Raw genomic sequence first — 20,000 nt, 5'->3', positions numbered from 1 at the left:
CGTTCGTTTCTCGAACTTGTCAAATAGAATTTTGTGAATGTACAAACAGCTTGTTCATTTATATAAAACATACTTTTCGGCGGGTTTTGTTTAGGAGATGAGAACATTGTTTTTTTTTTTGGGGGGGGGGTGACGTGTCCGTGTTTGCTCCTACCACCACCACCACCACTGATTGACAACCGTTGTTGGTATGGCTACGTCCCTATAATTTTGAGCTTCGGCAGAAGACACCGATAGAGTAAATATCAAGCTTAAAAACGAGAAATAGGGTCGATTTGTTGGACTAAAATTCTCTAAGGCTCAGCATGGCCGCAGTTTAACGACCGAAACAAGTAAAAATAAAATAAAATAATAATAATAATTATTGTATACAGTGCTCGGGTGCACCACAACTTGTCAAAAGTGTGTATAAAGTATATGCAGTAATGTACAAATGTCTGGAAAGCGAACAGTATATGAGTCTGATACATGCTTGCGTGTGTATGGAGGGGAGAAAATCAGGTGTAGTGTTGGCGAATCTCAGGAAGCATGGAAGTTTTGAAGGATGCAGTGCTCCAACAACTAACAACTGATGCTGGCAGTTTGTTCCATACTTCAGCAACTCTCAGCGTGAATAAATGTTTTGTTTATAAAAATAGTGTTTCTTTCATTTTTGTTTCGCTGGTACAAACAGGAAAAAAAAAGATAAAGATTTTCTTTTCGCGCATTCTGACTGCTGATTTTTTTTCACTAATTGTCATCTATCCTCATTATTTCGGCCAACAGATTTGGACATAAGAATCGGTATGTTTAATTAAAGGGCAATTCTTAGTTAGACATAGTGGAAGACCCTAAAGGAATTTTCATCAAATTGCTCGGTTGGTTTTCTTAAATAATTTAAATACGGTTCCCTAAGACAAGACATTAACACCAGAAAATAGACAAATTTCAAATCGCAACATGAGAATGAAATCTTCAGGGCGTAACTTTACAGGAACTAATTATTATCTTAGTATACACACTGAAATTGATACTAGAATACACTGTTACGGAACTATTCTGTAAAATATATCTAAGAGTCTTCTCCCTTGAAACTTAATTTGTGACTATTTGTCTCCCTTGGATACTTACGAGCGTTGTTATACTGAACCATGGTCCTAACCTATCCCACCGAGGTCCCCAGTGGGATAGGTGAGCTCTTCAGTTTGGACCTAGGTAGTATAATGGTAGTATCCTCACTTGCTACAAAGAAACCGGGTTTCGATTCCCAGTGGGGTAGTCACTCAGAATTTTTATTTTCAGTGGCGAGCCATTGTATATATAATCTTTAGACTACCAAGTGGAGAATTGCAATATATAATATTCTGTGCTGAACACAGTTGTGTGTGTGTGTGTGTGTGTGTGTGTGCATGTAGCTTGTCACGCGACTGGAGTTGGTTGTTATTTCTAGCGAATTGAGTGCCCACATAGAGCAGGGTATATAGCAGGATGAATATGGTTAAATTTTAACATCAATTCCACTAACTAACAAATATTGTAACTTAGATTAAATTATTGTCTGAGTCTGGGTTTCAAGACTCAATCTATTTACTACTTATGGATTCTTAGGGATAAAAATCAATTACGGTCTCAAATATAAATAAGGGTGAAAATTTGCCCATAGCCGTATGATAATCCACCCTATTCTCTTACTCAGCGAACATACAGGGTTCCTCATTGAATCGCCTTAATTGGAGTCATTGTTGTTGTCTGACTCTCAGCTCATCGAGCAAACTTATGACTATACCCGTTCCATTGGTGACCATCAATTTTATTTAATAATATTACATCATACAATGCAAGACGGCGAGCTGATAAAATCGTTATCACACCAGACAAAATACTTAGTGGCATTTCGTCCGTCTTTAAGTTCCGAGTTCAAATTTCACCGCGGTGAGGTTTCTCTTTCATGCTTTCTGGGTCGATAAAATAAGTACCAGTTAAGTACTGAGGTCGATGTAATCATCTTCTCCCTCCCCTAAAATTACTGGCCTTGTGTCAAAATTTGAAACTAATTTTATATTACCCAATGTTATCTTTCTTCGTGAGACAATAGAATGTAAGTTGAGGGAGATTTATTTAACTAATGTTTCTAGAACGACGAATAATCAGGTATATGATATTTTACCCCCGTTTAGTCTGAATCCTTTATGTATTTACAGGGCTTCTGAGATTGGTGGGATAACGAGTGGTAAGTATCCTCAAACCGGGAGTCCTTAGAGAAACGAAGTGAAAAGAACTCAATTAAACATGGCAGCAGCCACATTATGTAAGTGATAGTCGGACGTAGTAGAGCTGTAAACCTTACAGTGTCGTTTGAGCCTACCTTGAGATTAAAAATGTATGTTTTTACTAACGCTAGTACAGACATGCTGCAGTACTTATTTTATCGACCCCGAAAGGATGAAAGGCAAAGTTGACCTCGTTGGCATTTGAACTCAGAAACGTAAAGACGGACGAAATGCCGTTTAGCATTTTGTAATGCAATTTGTCCTACGTTGTAACTGTTCTGGCGATTCGCTTGTTTTAGCAGCAGTTGAAGGGGTTAAAAGGATTATGTGCTAGTTTATATTTAGAAATGATCGCATAGATTCTCACGATATTGAGGAAGTAACGATTAAAAAAAAAAGAATGATAAAAAATAAAAAAAAGCTAGGCTTATAATTTTTGTTACAAAATTTAGGGTACATTTAGTAGGAAACTAATATACATTGTTAGCAAAATGAATCTATGAAAGGAAAAGATGGTGGGAGATTTTTTTTGCGCTTAATCAGCCTACTGAATAATTCAAGGTTGATTAATGCATAATAAAGACAGCTCCTTCTCTCTCTCTCTCTCTCTCTCTCGTTTTATTGTAATTATTTGACAATAGGGGAAGTTATTATTTAACAAGGTTGAAAACCATTCGAATTTAGCCGTCAGCGAGAATTAGCGCGTTGTTACAATGGCAGCATTAGGGCAATTGTGTGTGATGTGTGTTATTGTGTATGGGCATGTAAGAGAAAGGGAAAGAAAAAGAGAAATAGAGAGAACCTCTGTATGAGAAAGGAAGAAAGAGAGATAACGCGTGCTATTGTGAGTTTGTGCGAGAGAGAAAGTGTGAGAAAAAGGGACAGAGAAAAAGAGAGAGACAGAGAAAGAGAGAAAAAGAGATAGATAGATAGAGAGGGAGAGAGAGAGAGAAAGAGGGAGAGAGGGAGAGAGATTGGGAATTTAGTGTTCCCAGATTAAAGCGGAACCAGTACGGAAATTACAATAAAGGAAACTGATGAAAAATACCAAGTTTTACTTTATTTTTTGAAGTATTTATCGATATCTGTGTCAAAAGAAGTAAAAACTTCGATTGCACATCCAATTAGTATTTCCCAGCATTTAGTTTCAATCCTCAGATCCTGCTAGTGCTGTCGATTCTGTTTTTGCTGCCGAGGGTCAATATCGAATTTAAGCATGATAGTCGTGATAGCATTACTGATATTGATGTTAATTGCTCGCTCATCCCTGTGCTGGTAGACGTATGGTCAAAGGTATTCCAGCCGTGACCGTCTCATCATGTTTTCATTTATTTATTTATTTTTTTCTTCAGGCATAGAGTGTCCCCAACGTGTTCTTTGTGATGGTAGCGTGATATTTGATCTAAATGTTGCTGCTATTTCTACTAGGTCAAGCGACCGCCAACAAAATAGGAGTGAGGAGACGACGGCGGTGGGGAAAAAAATTTTTTTGTTTGGAAATTAGTAAAGAAAAAAAACAGCTTAAAAAAGATTAACAGTTGAAAACAATGTCAGATTAGCGTGATAAAATGGATGTAACTATTATTATTATTATTATTATTATTATTATTATTATTATTATGAAAGGAACAGTGGAACAGAGTGTCAAATGAACTTCTAATTGCCATTCGTCTCAATATAGACATATACATACATGTTTATATATACGTACACACACACACACACACACACACACACACACACACACACACACACACACACACACACACACACACACACACTCATGTATACACATACAGAACGATACTGAAATCTGTAGCGAATTGTGGCCATATAACACTTAAGGTACAAGAAGAATTTTTAAGCAATTACAATTACATGCTACTGTAATGAAAAGAAAAGTCAGCATTAGCGAAAATGTTCGTCAAAATAAGAAAAATGTGTAAGGGAGAGAATTCCGAAGTTTAAATTGATAAAAAATGAAATGCAGCCGAGGAAATGCGTCTGATGCTCCATCTTATAATAATAATCTCTCTATATATAAACGGCAAAATGTCTGTGTGTGTATCCTTTATACAAATCCACAATTTTTCAGTTAGAGGGCTCGCACTTTCTATGGTTATTCAAAACCGTCCAAGGGTGGTCGTGCACATCTTTACATTTCCCCAGTCACCCCGCAAAGCCATTACAAAATCAATAGAAGTGGCTTTTTTGTGAATTTTCTATCCAAAACCCAATCAAAATGCCCGAAACTTGATACGCCAATTGAATGCCAGCTAGCTGTATGTGATTGGTCGGAGATTTGGACAGTACTCGCGTGTATGTGAGCACGCACGCACGCAGCTGTATATGCATGCACTAGCACTATGACTCGGCGTTGCCGGGTCATAGTGCTAGTCAAGGAATAAATCTCCAGTCCTTATTTTTGGTGTAAGAATTCACAAGGTTTTTCTATCTTCAAAATAATTTCATACTCAATATCGAATAGGGATAGAAGTAACGAAATGAGATAATGTTGACTTACCTTAGGAACATCAATTGCAAAAGAGTCCAGCATTTCATCCAAAGTTTGGTAACCTTGGAATTTTGTGTCATCACCGTCCCATCCGGGTACACGAATGACCTTTGGTTTCCGAGCTTTTTCACAGATATCAAGAATGTCCCTGACAGTGACATCTCCTTTCCTTCGCTGTAATTTGCTCCACATAGCTTCAGAAGTTGAAGAAACTTCACCTTTCAAAGGACCGTGCTTCATTTTACCGGCAGAAGTCTGTTCGTTGCGATTAGCCGAGCGATGATCTTTCTTAGCTGGTTCTTGTACTTGTTGTTCATCGTTGACTTTCTTGTTGAAAATGTCAAAAGCCCGCGGTTTGGGCTTTTGTTGTTGTGGAACAGTTGTCGATTCTGTGTTGTTCGTTGCCGTGCCATTTGCTGTTGATGTTCCTTTGCGTTTGTCACTTCTGTCTTGAGAAACCTTCGAATTAGAAGAGTCCAACATAAATGGCTTATTCCAGTAATATTTTTGTCTGCTAATGACAAGATATACACTTTTACCCATTTTCATGCAGGAAATTTATCCCTAAAAAGCTAAAATTGTAACGAAAGTTGAGATGAAATGAAAAAAACTGAGTTCTCATATAGATATTTTATTTCATCTCTTTACGAAAATTAAATTTTAATTCATACGAAAAAAAAAATAGCTTTGACATTACGAAATATTAATGGATCAGTGCGGACATAAATTTATGTCTGGATTCGATTTTGTTTTCAAAGAAATCTTTGTGAATTAAAATAATAGATTTATATCGAAAACACACAGAAAAAGAAAAAAAGTTGAAATCGAAACGTTTGTTTTAAAATCCAGATTGTAAATACATATATTCATCAATATTTCTCGAAATATAGCCTCGGACAGAATATATTAAAAAAAACTTCAGTTACGAAATGAGAAGAAGAACGAAAGAGCATCTCTTAGATTCAATACAGACATAAGGTACAACACTGGATCCACATCGAAAGTCGAAATAGTTGGAATATCCACTTGGCACGTCAACCCCAGTTCAAGTACTTTCACTACTAAAAGAAGTGGGTTTATTCAAACTAGCTTATTGTATTAATTTCATTCATGGTTGACATGATATAATATAATCAGGGAAATAATCTACAGAAATCTCATTGTATGTTCAATTCTTAATTTTTATTACTATATCACACGTATGTGTATGTACGTATGTATATAAGTGCGCCTGTGTATATGCTGTATATCATAATCGTTTTCCTCTCTTTTTACAGCTGTAATATATATTTATCCGCTTTAAATTATTAAATAGGTATTAAATAATTAAATCGATAGAAAGACAGCAAATTGACGTAAAAATGAATTGTTAATTGTTTTCCCTCTCACTCGTTGTCAACTCTAGTGACATTTCTGAGAAGAGTCGCAGCTCTGCAATATGAAATGATATGAATGGAGTGAAAATCATTATAATTTTTGCTGACGAAAGCTGTCGTTAATACCATAATCTCACTGAACATGTATATTTAACCGAGTGAATGTTTTACCAGGAGGGCAACACGTACATATGAAGATTCACTAACTTAATGTAGCAAGCGCGGTGATTTTAATTAATCGAAACTTGTACTTGTACCAAGGTGAGACAAACATCGTCAAACAATGCTTAACTAAACCAAACAAATGCATACAGTACATAATGTTAATATACATACTAGACACTACTACAAAAACCAGAGCCAAATGGAATAGCTAACTAAAGGTTCTATATTGTAAGGAAATTTAATAGCAGTTCGTTCACAGCATTAAAATGCCTTTTAAAATACCTTAGTCCTAAGTATTAATTATTTTTCTCTAAATGTTTTGACCGTGGAGGCGCAATGGCTCAGTGCTTAGGGCAGCGGACTCGCGGTCGGAGGATTACGGTTTCGATTCCCAGACCGGGCGTTGTGTGTGTTTATTGAGCTAAAACACCTAAAGCTCCAAGAGGCTCCGGCAGGAGGTGGTAGCGACCCCTGTTGTACTCTTTCGTCCCAACTTTCTCTAACTCTTTCTTCCTGTTTCTTGAGTAACGCTGCGATGGACTGGCGTCCCATCCAGCTCGGGGGAACACATACGCCACAGAAACCGGGAAACCGGGCCCATGAGCCTGGCTGGGCTTGAAAAGGGCGCATAAATAAATAAATGTTTTGACAAAATATTCTAGTATTAAGCTTTTAATTGGAAAGTCAAATTTAATTTAGCCATTAATTTCAATGATAAAACAGGCTCTGTTTGGTATCACTTTAGATTACCTGGCCATTTACACTTAAGTGTGTAGCCTAACCCTAACCCTAAAACTTTATTCTAATCCCAACCCAAATCCGAAACCCTAATTCTAACCCTAAACCTTAATCCTAATCTTAACACAAATCAGGTCATTTCTACGGATACTGCGGAAAACGGTACACTAAAGTGGTATTCTCTTTTCTTCTATGAGAACTTAGACTAGTAACGAGTTTTCTGTAATAGTATTATTAGAAATTTTTTAATTTGCTCAATGAAAATAGTTTTGACTTACCTGTCTTTGTGGGCCTCTTCTTTCATCCAACATGTCTTCTACAGAGCTTTGTCTACTTGCTCTACCTGGTAGCGGTGGCTTTCCACCCCGCATGTAGCGGTTAGGCGAATCTTCACGCGAAAAACCACCGCTATCGCTTGCACCTTCAAAACCTTCCCCAGGTCTAGATCCCGGGTGTCGATATCCACCGTGAGGCGGTTGTCGATCATCGATTATATCTTCACGTGAATTTTCTCGTCTAATACGACGACCAGACTCATTGGAAGTTTGTCGTGATGGAGCCACATTTCTTCTTATATTTGCATTCGGTGATTCATCTCTTGTGAAAGCATCTGAAGAACTGCCAGAACCTTTTCCAACTTTACGGAATACATTCTGATTTACTTCTACATTGGCTTTATTAAGGTCTGATTTCCGGAAGTCTTTATTGGGTAGGTTTTGGTCCCTCTCAGCTAGGGAATCAATCTCACTGCCTTTGGACGAATGCTTGTGTGCACGGTATTTATTTCGGCGATTCGGCGAAGAATCCCGCGAAAATGATGGAGAATCTTCTCTTGCAGAACGTGACTCTTGCCGACTGTAGCGTGAGTCTTGCTTCCATCGGGAGCCACTTCTTTCAGGTGAAACTTCACGAGGTTCAGGTCTTTGATGTCGGTTATAATTATCGCGATTTTTCTCAGCACCAACGCCAGGATGTCTGTGAGGTTCTGTGAGGAGATTTTGTTTCCAGTGTTCAACTTTTTCAATGCTATCCCTTAAAGAAAGGTTCTCTGGGGTTAGCGACGAATTTTCTGATTTTAAGGCACCTTCTGGTTGTCTTTCTTTGCTACCATGGCGACGTCTTCTAGGTTTGTCATCCAGCATGCTATCTCGCGAAGACGACCGGCTAAAACCGGGTTTACCGTCTCTGCTTCCCCCTTGGGATCGTCGTTCTTTCCGAGAACTCCTAGACTCTTCATATTCGTGTTCCTGTATAGGATTAGGATTTGGAGTACTTGTTCTTGGACCATATCTCCATTTGCTTGGAGCACCATCGTCTTCAAAGGCACTTAGTTCCGATTCAAATTCATCTCCTCGCCTCCTAGATGAACGAGACGGGGGTGGAGCATCACCATAAACTGCTTTCCTCCACGTTCTTTCTGACGGCGCGTCACTTATCGTTCCATCTGGCGGCGAATCTCTGTAATTTCTTCTGTTGTGTCCGCTACCACCTGTTTCATTGTTTGTTATTCCTGATCCCATTTCTCCGAGAGGTTTGTTCGCGGCTTTTTCGAATCTGTTTCTGAATTTTGAGAATTTATCTTCTTTGCCGCGGCCTCCCCCTTCTTCTTTACCTCGTCCTCCACCTTCTTCGTCACAACCACTGCCTCTCAGTCCTCTTCTGCCTCCTCCGCCTCCCCCTCCTCCTCCCCCACCGCCTCCTCCCCCTCCCCCACCGTCTCCTCCGGCTTCTCCTCGCTCTCTCGCTAGACGTGCTCTTCTCGTTTGGCTCAGCTCCTGTTCTCCGCCTGGAGATGTCTGTGTACCGATATCCTTCGTCAACTGTTCACTGATACGAAACCGTCTGTAAGTCTCGCGACGCACTTCCTTTTTCGGGATTTTGATCCGTTTCGTTTTCGATATGGCGTCTTTTCTGTTTGAATCTCGTGTGATTTCTGGTCGTGGTGATGTACCTCTGCATACTAAGTATCTGAGAAAAACAAAAAGAAAAGACACATAAATATGTATATGCGTGTGTGTACATACATACATACATACATACATACATACATACATACATACATACATACATACATACATACATATGTATAAAAAGAAAAGTAGAAAAGAAAACTTCTAACAATGCAAAATACTTTACAAGATCCTAAAACTTTACAAGAACCTTTATATTTCGCGGACAAAACCCTTCCTCAGAAGGAAGCAGTCCAAGAAATATCTTGTTACATCGAATTCGTTATTTATTAAGAAGACATTAGGATGAAACATTTCCTATAGCAATAACGGGCATAATAAACATAAATACTTTGGGAAGCCCTTAGTTTTGGTAACAATACGTTGATAACATTATTTGTGATTTTAATAAGCAGATTTCGTTGCATTTAATTCAACAAAGAAACCGGAAAAACCTAGCCAAGAATGCCGTACCTGAAATCACGAGTATTTTTTTCAGCTTCTGGTAGACTGTCTTCGGAATCACTTCTGGCGTCGCGTTTGCTGCGATATCTTGTGGTCACAGACGATTCTGCTGCCCGCCGACTGCTGCGAATGGATGGCGGGGCACTAACTTCTAAACACCTCCCTGATCTTCGCGGGTAATCTTTTCCGTAGTCTCGGCTGCTTGAGTAGTCGATACTCGAACGGCTCCGACGTCTGTAATCTGTACCGAAGTCGAGAGGAGCTGAAACCTGTCGTTCCAGTTTACGTGTGGACGGAGATTTGTCTGAACGATATGAGGAATATGTGGAATATGGGGAGGCACTGCCGCTGTAGTCGTATCTGTGGGTAAGAAGATAGAATAATAGAATTTAAAAAAATGAAGAGTTAATGTCGTACTAACAATACAAACCAAAACGAAACAATCGGAGCAACTGCAAGAAAAAAAAACATAGGCGCAGGTGTGGCTGTGTGGTACGTAGCTTGCTTACCAACCACATGGGTCCGGGTTCAGTCCCACTGCGTGGCACCTTGGGCAAGTGTCTTATACTATAGCCTCGGGCCGACCAAAGCCTTGTGAGTGGATTTGGTAGACGGAAACTGAAAGAAGCCTGTCGTATGTCCCCACAGCATCGCTTGACAATCGATGCTGGTGTGTTTACGTCCCCATCACTTAGCGGTTCGGCAAGAGAGACCCGATAGAATAAGTACTAGGTTTACAAAGAATAAGTTCTAGACTAAAGGCGGTGCTCCAGCATGGCCGCAGTCAAATGACCGAAACAAATAAAAGATAAAAGATAAAAGATAAGAGAGAAAAGAAACAGCGAAGCTATCAGGTGGAATGTGACGAAGGAGGAATTCTTTAGTTGCTGTAGGTAGCTGCCCCGGTAACCATTTACTGGGCCTTTGGGTTTGACGGAGTAAAGAGAGGAAGAACCACGGACCATACCTTATCCCTGGGCAGACACTCTTGTCTGAATGTTTGCATCAGAGTAGACTCCGCTAACGACACCCAAAGAGTTAAAATAGGGTGATGAATTAAGGGCATCCTTCAACAACATGTGCAATACATCAGACAGAGCTTCCACACAGGTTCCACCTATTCAATTTCATTCACAAAGGGGTCATGCAGTGGCCCCTTACGAATAAAATTCAGTAGATCGTATTATGTGTTAAGCAGGGTGATGCAGTAAATCCATCCCTCAACTTGTGCAGTAGATCAGATGGGGCTTTCACATAGTTTCTATTTATTTAATTCCATTCACAAGGGACCATGCAGTGATTCTTTGTGAATGAAATTCTGTCGGTCGAGGAAGTGGTTTACGAAATGAACTTCTTAAATGTACGGGCGTGCCTACCTGCCTTCACGATAATAACAGTGTATGAAATAGATATAGCAATAAGGAAGTAAATAACAAATCGATTAACTGATTGGCAAAAATTGAATAATTTTAAATGCTTGTAACTTTTATAGTATTAATTTCAAGAAAATGAATGTGATTTTCGTCATTAGCATGCAAAACCACATTAGTGTAGAAAATTTGAAAAGATCTGGTAAAAATTTAAAATATTTCAAGTGGTTAGAAGTATTTTAAAATGATCACTCAATATGTCACGCTTTAGCATCGAGCGTGAAATTTCATGAATGCGAAGCGAACTTTTTAAACCCTTCAACCATACGGCACCCATTCACCGCTGACAAAAAAATAGCAGAACATACCAAAAAATTTACATTCTTTCTTCTACTTATCATTCTTGAAACGTAATCGCGATTGATTGTGGCCTTAAGGTGTCTGAAAGCTAAATCAGGTAGTGAAGTCCGACTTTGTCTTATCCTCAACGCTTCGTTATAACCTCGTTAGCGGACATTTAAATCACAGGAGGTTACAGAAGTGGCTTAGATACGTTTTGTCCCAAGTCAACCCTCTGGAGCAGCGCTTTAAACCTAAAAATACATACTGACCTACAAAATAACCAAACTAACCTCCAAAATCTACAACTCACCCATTTAAACAAAACCTCTAATAGCCTTATAACATTAAAAATATCTTAAGAAACAATATAACAACAATTATTTAAAATTAAGTATACAAATATCACAATTCACAAAAAAAAAAACGAAATTATCATTAATGTTATAAAAAAAGAATTTCAATCTTCCACTTAATCATAGTAAAATGAATTAACTTTCTCTCTAGTCCCACAATCTAGTAATTCATATAAACTAATTTTACTATTTTAAAACACTCCATGAAGTACATTGCGACCAGCGGTGTACAGCATCTTCTTGTCTGGTCGATACTGTGTTGCCGTGATCTATCTATCTATCTATCTATCTATCTATCTATCTATCTATCTATCTATCTGTCTGTCTGTCTGTCTGTCTGTCTGTCTGTCTGTCTGTCTGTCTGTCTGTCTATCTATCTATTTATCTATCTGTCTGTCTGTCTGTCTGTCTGTCTATCTATCTATCTATCTATCTATCTATCTATCTATCTATCTATCTATCTATCTTATTTCTTTACTGCCCACAAGGGGCTACACACAGGGAGGACAAACAAGGACAGGCAAACGGATTAAGTCGATTATATCGACCCCAGTGTGTAACTGGTACTTATTTAATCGACCCCAAAAGGATGAAAGGCAAGGTCGACCTCGGTGGAATTTGAACTCAGAACGTAACGGCAGATAAGCATTTCGCCCGAGATGCTAACGCTTCTGCCAGCTCGCCGCCTTTTATCTATCTATCTATCTATCTATCTATCTATCTATCTATCTATCTATCTATCTATCTATCTATCTATCTGGAGAGAGAGAGGGAGAGAGAGAGAGAGAGAGGGGGAGAAAGATGTTAACTACTGATTTTCTGTTATCCTTGGGTTCCAAGGCCTTGGGTCATGCAATATTTATTCATCAACACACCTCTAATCTATTAATTATACATTTTAAGTACCATGAACAGGTCTACTTTATCTGCTTTTCTGACGCTCTCCGTTCTCTTAACTATAGTAACCATTGCAAAGGCCAACAGTAAGCTAAATAAGCAGTGTAGCGTAAATAATTTTTTTCTACTATTGGAATAAGGCCTGAAATTTTGGATAGGGGGTGGGGTGGGGTTTAGTCGATTGCATCGACCCGGCACTCAACAAGTACTTATCTATCAATCCCAGCACTCAACTGATACTTATTTCATCGACCCCCCCACCAACGCTCGACTGGTGCTTATTTCATCAATAACAGACACCTAAATGGTACTTATTTTATCGATCCCGAAAGGACGAAAGGCAAAGTCAACATCTATGGAATTTGAACTCAGAATGTAAAGACGAACGAATTACCTATTTCTTTACTACCCACAATGGGCTAAACATAGAGAGGACAAACAAGGACAGACAAACGGATTAAGTCGATTATATCGACCCCAGTGCGTAACTGGTACTTAATTTATCGACCCCGAAAGGATGAAAGGCAAAGTCGACCTCGGCGGAATTTGAACTCAGAACGTAGCGGCAGACGAATTACTGCTACGCATTTTGTCCGGCGTGCTAATGACTCTACTAATTCGTCGCCTTATATAATAGTGTAAATAATAGATTCAAATTTTGGCACAAGGCCAGCAATCGGGACTGAGGGTAAGTCGATTATATCGACTCCAGTGATCAACTGGTACTTATGCATTTTGTCCGGCGTGCTAACGATTCTGCCTTATGTATAATCTAAATAATGCAAGTAAACACACGGTACAAACGATGCCACCTGTGGTGGCTACAGGAATTTCAAGTCACCCTTCGTAATTTATTCGGATTAAAGGAGGTGTCGGACTATCAATTGCCGGAAAATCGGTGGCGCACCTGCGTATATATGTATGATGCGTGACATATACACCAAGTAGCGTTGGCTAAAGACGTGGATACAGTACCAAAAGGGATTAACTGGATTATCATCAAGGAACAAACAGGTAAGTAGAAGTGCCCATCACTCACACACGCGCGCGCATGCACTTACTCACTCACTCACTCAATCACTCACTCACTAAGCCACTCCATCACTTACAAATTCACTCACTCACTCATTCGCAGAATCGCAGATTTTAAAGGCAACTGGCAAGAATTCTCGAAGTGGACCATGGGCGAGATTCTTGGTCCAAATATCTATAGCCTTGGATGGTTTGCTTGCGGATCCAACCGGAACATTTGATTTTGTTAAGGCTTGCTTCTGATATGAGTGCCTGTCCGATGTCCTTGGTCCCAAGATGCTGACAGGAATAGTGGGTTATGAATATGGATGGAAATATATTATATATTATATTATATATATATATATATATATATATATATATATATATATATATACTCTTTTACTTGTTTCAGTCATTTGACTGTGGCCATGTTGGAGCACCGCCTTTAGTCGAGCAAATCGACCCCAGGACTTATTCTTTGTAAGCCTAGTACTTATTCTATCGGTCTCTTTTGCCGAACCGCTAAGTTACGGGGACGTAGACACACCAGCATCGGTTGTCAAGCGATGTTGGTGGAAGGGACAAACATAGACACACAAACACACACATACATACATATATATATATATGTGTGTGTGTGTATATATATATATATGAATGAATGAATGAATGGATGTATATATGCATGCGTGTGTGTATTCATATATTAGTATATATATATAGATGAATGGATGGATGTGTGTGTGTGTGTGTGTGTGTGTGTGAATATATTGTATACGTCAAAAATTTTATAAAGATTCAAGAGAAGGTGAAATAATTGTATTCTGGAATTCTCGAAGTACTTATAACGCATATTAATATTGGGTTGAAAAACGTCTTTTGCATAGACAAAGTCGAAGGTATCTCGTGGGACAATGGTAGAACATCTGTCATTCTACAAGAGGCGTGGGTTCGTGTCCGACGAACAACCTTTGACCTCTTCTATCTAAAAAGGTTTTCCAGCTATTATTTATAGTTTTATGCGTGCTTCGAGAATTTAAAAAATTATACATACATACAGATATATACATTCACACACACACACACATTCATACAGCAATATATAGCAATTTATTCGAAGTAGAGGTTTCCCTTAGTTGCTATTCAGATATTTCCGGGTCCGTTCTATAACACAATTCTGTGCAAAACAGGAAATTATTCAGAGTAAAGACGGAGGGAACCCTTCCGTTCTGATTAAATGAATAAACTTTACTACACGTATTGAATATATTTCTTCTTCTCGCGTCTGTAGATCAGAGACACAATAGATTTTTTTTTATACCCAGACCTATCCCCCACTTTTTTTTTTAGGAGGAAGTAGCCACAACAAGACACACACCAGGCATTCCACTCATTTCCCAGCCCAAAGAAGCGAATCCCGTTCTCTGCTCGGGTTAACGCATAGAACGCAACCCCCAATATCAGCAGCGAGGTCCGACAGCATATGCTGGTTTACCCCCACCACATCATGCTGGTTCCGTACCCCTTTGAGTAACATCAAATTCATTCATTCGTCGACAAACGCTCTCTAAGTTTTCCTATCATTTATAAATTCTCTTGCCTCTCTCACTCTAATCAACAAAGCTTTCCTCACTCCATCCATCCTCACAAACCGAGGTCTGCCTCTGGTTCTACTGCCTATCACTTCTGTCCTCACCACCCTCCTTACTATCCGCTCCTCATCCATCCTCTCCATGATGCCAAATCACCTCAACATTCGTCAACAAGACACAATAGTACTACTCTTAAAAGCAAACAGATAAAACAACATGAAATGGAAACGTATAGGACATGTAATGTTTACAACTTCTAAACAAAATAACCAAACGGGCCCTGTTTGAAAATAATGACCTTAACGGTAAATAAAAATACCTGATAAATGGACGACCTCCTGCACAAGGTCGAAATAATATGATTTGAAATCTTCTCGTTTTGTGAGACGTGAAAAAAGAAGTGAAGAACTGCATGTTGAAGGAAGCAACGTAACACTTCTGATAATGATATTATTAAAACAGACAGACGTAAATTTCATCGAATTTTTTTAAATGTAGGTATGTGACAGGCGCAAGGTATAGGTGTTTAGTTAAGAAGTCCGCTTCACAACTGTGGGGTAACGGGTTCGATTCTGCTACGCAGTACTTTAGGCAAGTGTCTTGTACGATTGCCTAAGGTTGTGAGTGGAATTGAATTTGCTATACGAAAAACTGTGGGAAACCTGTCACAATATGTATGGGGAGGGCGGACACCATTTCTCCTTCCATGTCGGCTATCTCTGACAAGTGTATGCGTGTGTGTGTGAATCGGTGTATATCGACTTCAGGTTTTTTATGTCAAAGTACTAACCTATTTTATTGATCTCTATTTAACGAACGACTAAGTTCCGCAGACGATATGACCATGTAAACCCTTTGAAGGCTTTTGTTCCAGCATGGCCAGTCAAATAACCCAAAAAGAAAAAATTTGTTGGAATTATTGTGACCTTAGTAATGTCAGATAAGAAAAGGGTGTTTTCTTTTTTGTATTGTAAAATATCGTAAGATGAGTAAGTGAAAATGATTTAGAATTTGTTAACACCGTATCAAGTACAGAAGAAGCATTGTGTCGCAGTGATAAGGCATAAAACAAACAACAACAACAACAACAACAAAAAAACTTAGAATTTAGTTGAAACTGAAAAGTGGCGATAAATAAAACATAATGGTGTTTATTCATCTGCCGTCTCTCTGCCTTCGTATTGGAAACCCTGTGGAGTGTATTGGTATTTATCAAAATATTGTAAAATGTTTAACTTCGACCCCTTATACCGACGGCCCCTGACCTTTTAATATTTTATACTGGTTTCATGCAAGGTAATTTCTCTATGGAGCAAGGGATCATGCGCATAACAAAACACAATGAAAGTTCTTAATATATATATAATTATTACACACACACACACACACACACATATATATTATATATATATATATATATGTGTGTGTGTGTGTGTATGTGTTTGTGTGTCTGTGCTTGTCCCCCTAGCATTGCTTGACAACCGATGCTGGTGTGTTTACGCCCCCGTCACTTAGCGGTTCGGCAAAAGAGACCGATAGAATAAGTACTGGGCTTACAAAGAATAAGTCCCGGGGTCGATTTGCTCGACTAAAAGGCGGTGCTCCAGCATGGCCGCAGTCAAATGACTGAAACAGTAAAAGAGTAAAAAGTAAAGAGTATATATATATATATATATATATATATATATATATATATATATATATATATATATATATATATATATATATATATATATATATATATATATATATATATATATATATACATGTGGAGGCGCAATGGCCCAGAGGTTAGGGCAGCGGACTCGCAATCTTAGGATCGCTGATTCGATTCCTAGACCGGGCGTTGTGAGTGTTTATTGAGCGAAAACACGTTAAGGTCCAAGAGGCTCCGGCAGGGGGTTGTTGTGAACCCTGTAGTACTCTTTCACCATAAATTTCTCTCACTCTTTCTTCCAGTTTCTGTTGTACCTGTATTTCAAAGGGCCAGCCTTGTCATACTATGTGTCATGCTGAATCTCCCTGAGGACTATGTTAAGGGCAAACGTGTCTGTAGAGTGCTCAGCCATTTGCACATTAATTTCACGAGCAGGCTGTTCCGTTGATCGGATCAGCTGGAACACACACACACACACACACACACACACACACACACAACACACACACACACACACACATATATATATATATACATACATACATACACATATATATACATACAGATATACACATATATGTATATGTATACATACATACACATATAATATACAAACATATATATATATATACACATACATACACATGTCATTATATATATATATATACATACACATGTACCAATGAATGAGAAGAGAACGGGAGTCACGTAATCCCCTTCATTTCCTTACAGCTGTTTCTGCTATAGGATGTTGCACGCGTACTCAATTCTGATTGCACTGCTTCTCATATCAGAAACAGCTGGAAGCCAGTGAAGATGATTAAGTGACTCCTCTACAATAAGTCTAAGTGCCGTAGCGAGAAATTAATCACACACACACGCGCGCGTGCATATATGTTGTGTGGTATAGAAGCGCACTGGAGGGTGTGATACGTAACCAAATGTTTGGGCTAAGTAGGAAGTTCTGCTCGCCACTCCTACATTCAGCGTGGTTAGATGGATACCATCAAGGTGCCGGATAGGATTTTGTGCATAATTCAAGCCACGTTTCAGTAATGATAAACACAGGAAATATAACTGGTATTTTTAGCTTTATAAAGCGTACACGTGTTTCAGTAAACCAACAGTCATTATAACGCATGGTAATTAACCAGATGTAATAGAATTGATTAATTTCCGCTGAGTAATTTAAGGCTAAAATACCCTAATTTCCCGTCAAACATTGATGCAATAACAACGTTCACCAAACATTTATTGTACATTAAATATCCTGACTATATTACGGGCTCTCAATCATGAGGAAGTGAGTTCGAATCCCGTACCGCGCTGGGCTGTGTTCTTAAGCAAGACACCTTATTTCACGTTGTTCCGGTTCACTCAGCTGTAGAAATGAGTTGCGGCATTACTGGTGCCAAGTTGTATCAGCCTTTTCTTTTCCCTTGGATAACATCAGTTGAGTTGAGCGGGGAGGCTAGCATGCATAGGCGACTGCTGGTTTTCCAGAAACAGCCTTGCCCAGACTTGTGGCTCGGAGAGTAACTTTCTAGGTGCAATCCCATGGTCATTCATGACCAAGGGGGTCTTTACCCTTTATCAACATAATACGACTGAATTTGTTGTTGTTGTTTATCAATTTCGTTAAGTATTTCCATTAAATTTCTTTAAATATTTTTCAGTAAAATATAGACCGAAGGAAGTATTGATTTTAAATCAAGAAAGTTTTCCTTAATTTTATGTTTGGATTTATTTTAGTAATTGACAAGATGAGGATCAATAAGTTACCAATAATCCCATGACGAAGTCTACGACATAAGCAGTTTGTCGACCTCTGCTTCAAACAGTTTTTACAACGGGAGAAAATCGAAGACATAATCGATACATTGAACATTATCAAACAATGTTATAAAGGTCTTATACATTTACACATCAAACTAGAAATATGAATATTCATTAAACATGGAATTTCCACGGGTTCCGCTAGTTTTCATGATTCCTAATATAAAAAGGAACCATTATATCGACGAGTCCCCCCCATAAAGTAGCGGGCTGGCAGAATCGTTAGCACGCTGTACAAAAATTCTTAGCGACATTTCATCCGTCTTTACGTTCTCAGTTCAAATTCTGTCGAGGTCGACTTCATCTTTCATCGATTCTGGGTCGATAAAATAAGTACCCGCTTCCCCGAAATTGCTGGCCTTGTGCCAAAATTTGAAATCCTTATTTTTATTGACGGTGAACTGGCAGAATCGTTAGCACACTGGATAAAATTCTTAGCGGTATTTTGTCCGGCTTTACGTTCTGAGTTCAATTTCCGTCGAGGTCAACTTTGTCTTTCATCCTTTCATGATCGATGAAATAAGTACCAATTGAGCAGTGGGAGTCGATATAATTGACTTCCTGACCCCTCAGAATTGCTGGCCTTGTTCCAAATTAAGAAAGAATTATTATGATGAGTCTCGGGAGAAAAGGCAAGGGGGAATGTTTTTGTTTTCATTTTTATTCTTCGCTCACACAAAGGCGTTGAGTCGAGAGAAGCATTAGAGCAGTATTTTCTTCCGATATATTACGTTCTTATTTCAAATTACGCCAAGGTAAACTTTTCCTTTCATCTCTCCAGCGTCGATAAAATAAAGTACCAGTCAAGTCCTGGGGTCGATGGTATCCACTTACTCCTCCTCTTAAAATTGCTGGCCTTGTGCATAAATGAGAAACCACACTTTACACATATATAATGTTTTTGTCCCCCTCGTTTCTCTGTCAGTTTTTCTCCAGTTACGGCTAAACGTTCTTCTTATAAATATTTTAAAATTCATGAAGTGCTCCTTTGAGAAAAGATTCAAAATTATTCTTTGAATATTATCCAAAAACAAATTACTTCAAAAGAAATATTCTTTTAAAAAACAGTAACACTATTTTGTTTTTGTTTTCGGAATAAATTTTACCGTTTCCCACAATTTTAATATATTGTATTGAAAGAAAATTACCACTTTCATTTCAAAGGAGAACACATTTTGGTAGATGTTGATAACGTATGATAACCGGAAGAGTATTAGGGTTGGTGGGAAGCCACCGGTCTCCTGCATATATATATATATATATATATAATCTATATATTATATATATATGTATAAATATATATATTATATATATATATATATATATATATATGTATAAATATATATATATATTATATATGTATAAATATATATATATATATATATATATATATATAAATATATAATATATCTATATTATATTATATACATATATATAATATATATATATAATATATATATATATATATATATGTATAAATAT

General features: G+C 38.2%; 2 protein-coding genes across 7 annotated transcripts in view; both read right to left on the bottom strand.

Annotated features, from left to right (window-relative positions):
• LOC115216655 (FH1/FH2 domain-containing protein 3) overlaps window positions 1-8,717 on the bottom strand; it is a 168,283-nt gene extending 159,566 nt beyond the window's left edge. For 5 of the 6 annotated variants that reach the window (XM_029786153.2, XM_029786149.2, XM_029786150.2 and 2 more), the window contains exons 1-2: window positions 7,322-8,717; window positions 4,774-5,223 (exon numbers count right to left, since the gene is read on the bottom strand). In XM_029786153.2, coding sequence (XP_029642013.1) covers window positions 4,774-5,223; window positions 7,322-8,563 — 1,692 coding nt within the window. In that variant the 5' untranslated portion in view covers window positions 8,564-8,717. The remainder of the gene's footprint in view (window positions 1-4,773; window positions 5,224-7,321) is intronic. The other variant, XM_029786155.2, reaches the window with a different exon arrangement.
• The window catches only part of LOC115216275 (stress protein DDR48), a 120,982-nt gene continuing 109,673 nt past the window's right edge, over window positions 8,692-20,000 (bottom strand). The window contains exons 4-6 of the mRNA XM_029785475.2: window positions 9,467-9,817; window positions 8,737-9,011; window positions 8,692-8,702 (exon numbers count right to left, since the gene is read on the bottom strand). Coding sequence (XP_029641335.1) covers window positions 8,692-8,702; window positions 8,737-9,011; window positions 9,467-9,817 — 637 coding nt within the window. The remainder of the gene's footprint in view (window positions 8,703-8,736; window positions 9,012-9,466; window positions 9,818-20,000) is intronic.

Source organism: Octopus sinensis, linkage group LG10 (assembly GCF_006345805.1).
Source record: "Octopus sinensis linkage group LG10, ASM634580v1, whole genome shotgun sequence".
Taxonomy (NCBI): domain Eukaryota; kingdom Metazoa; phylum Mollusca; class Cephalopoda; order Octopoda; family Octopodidae; genus Octopus; species Octopus sinensis.
The sequence above is the reverse complement of the archived record's forward strand: the minus strand, read 5'-3'. Positions and strand labels throughout refer to the sequence as shown.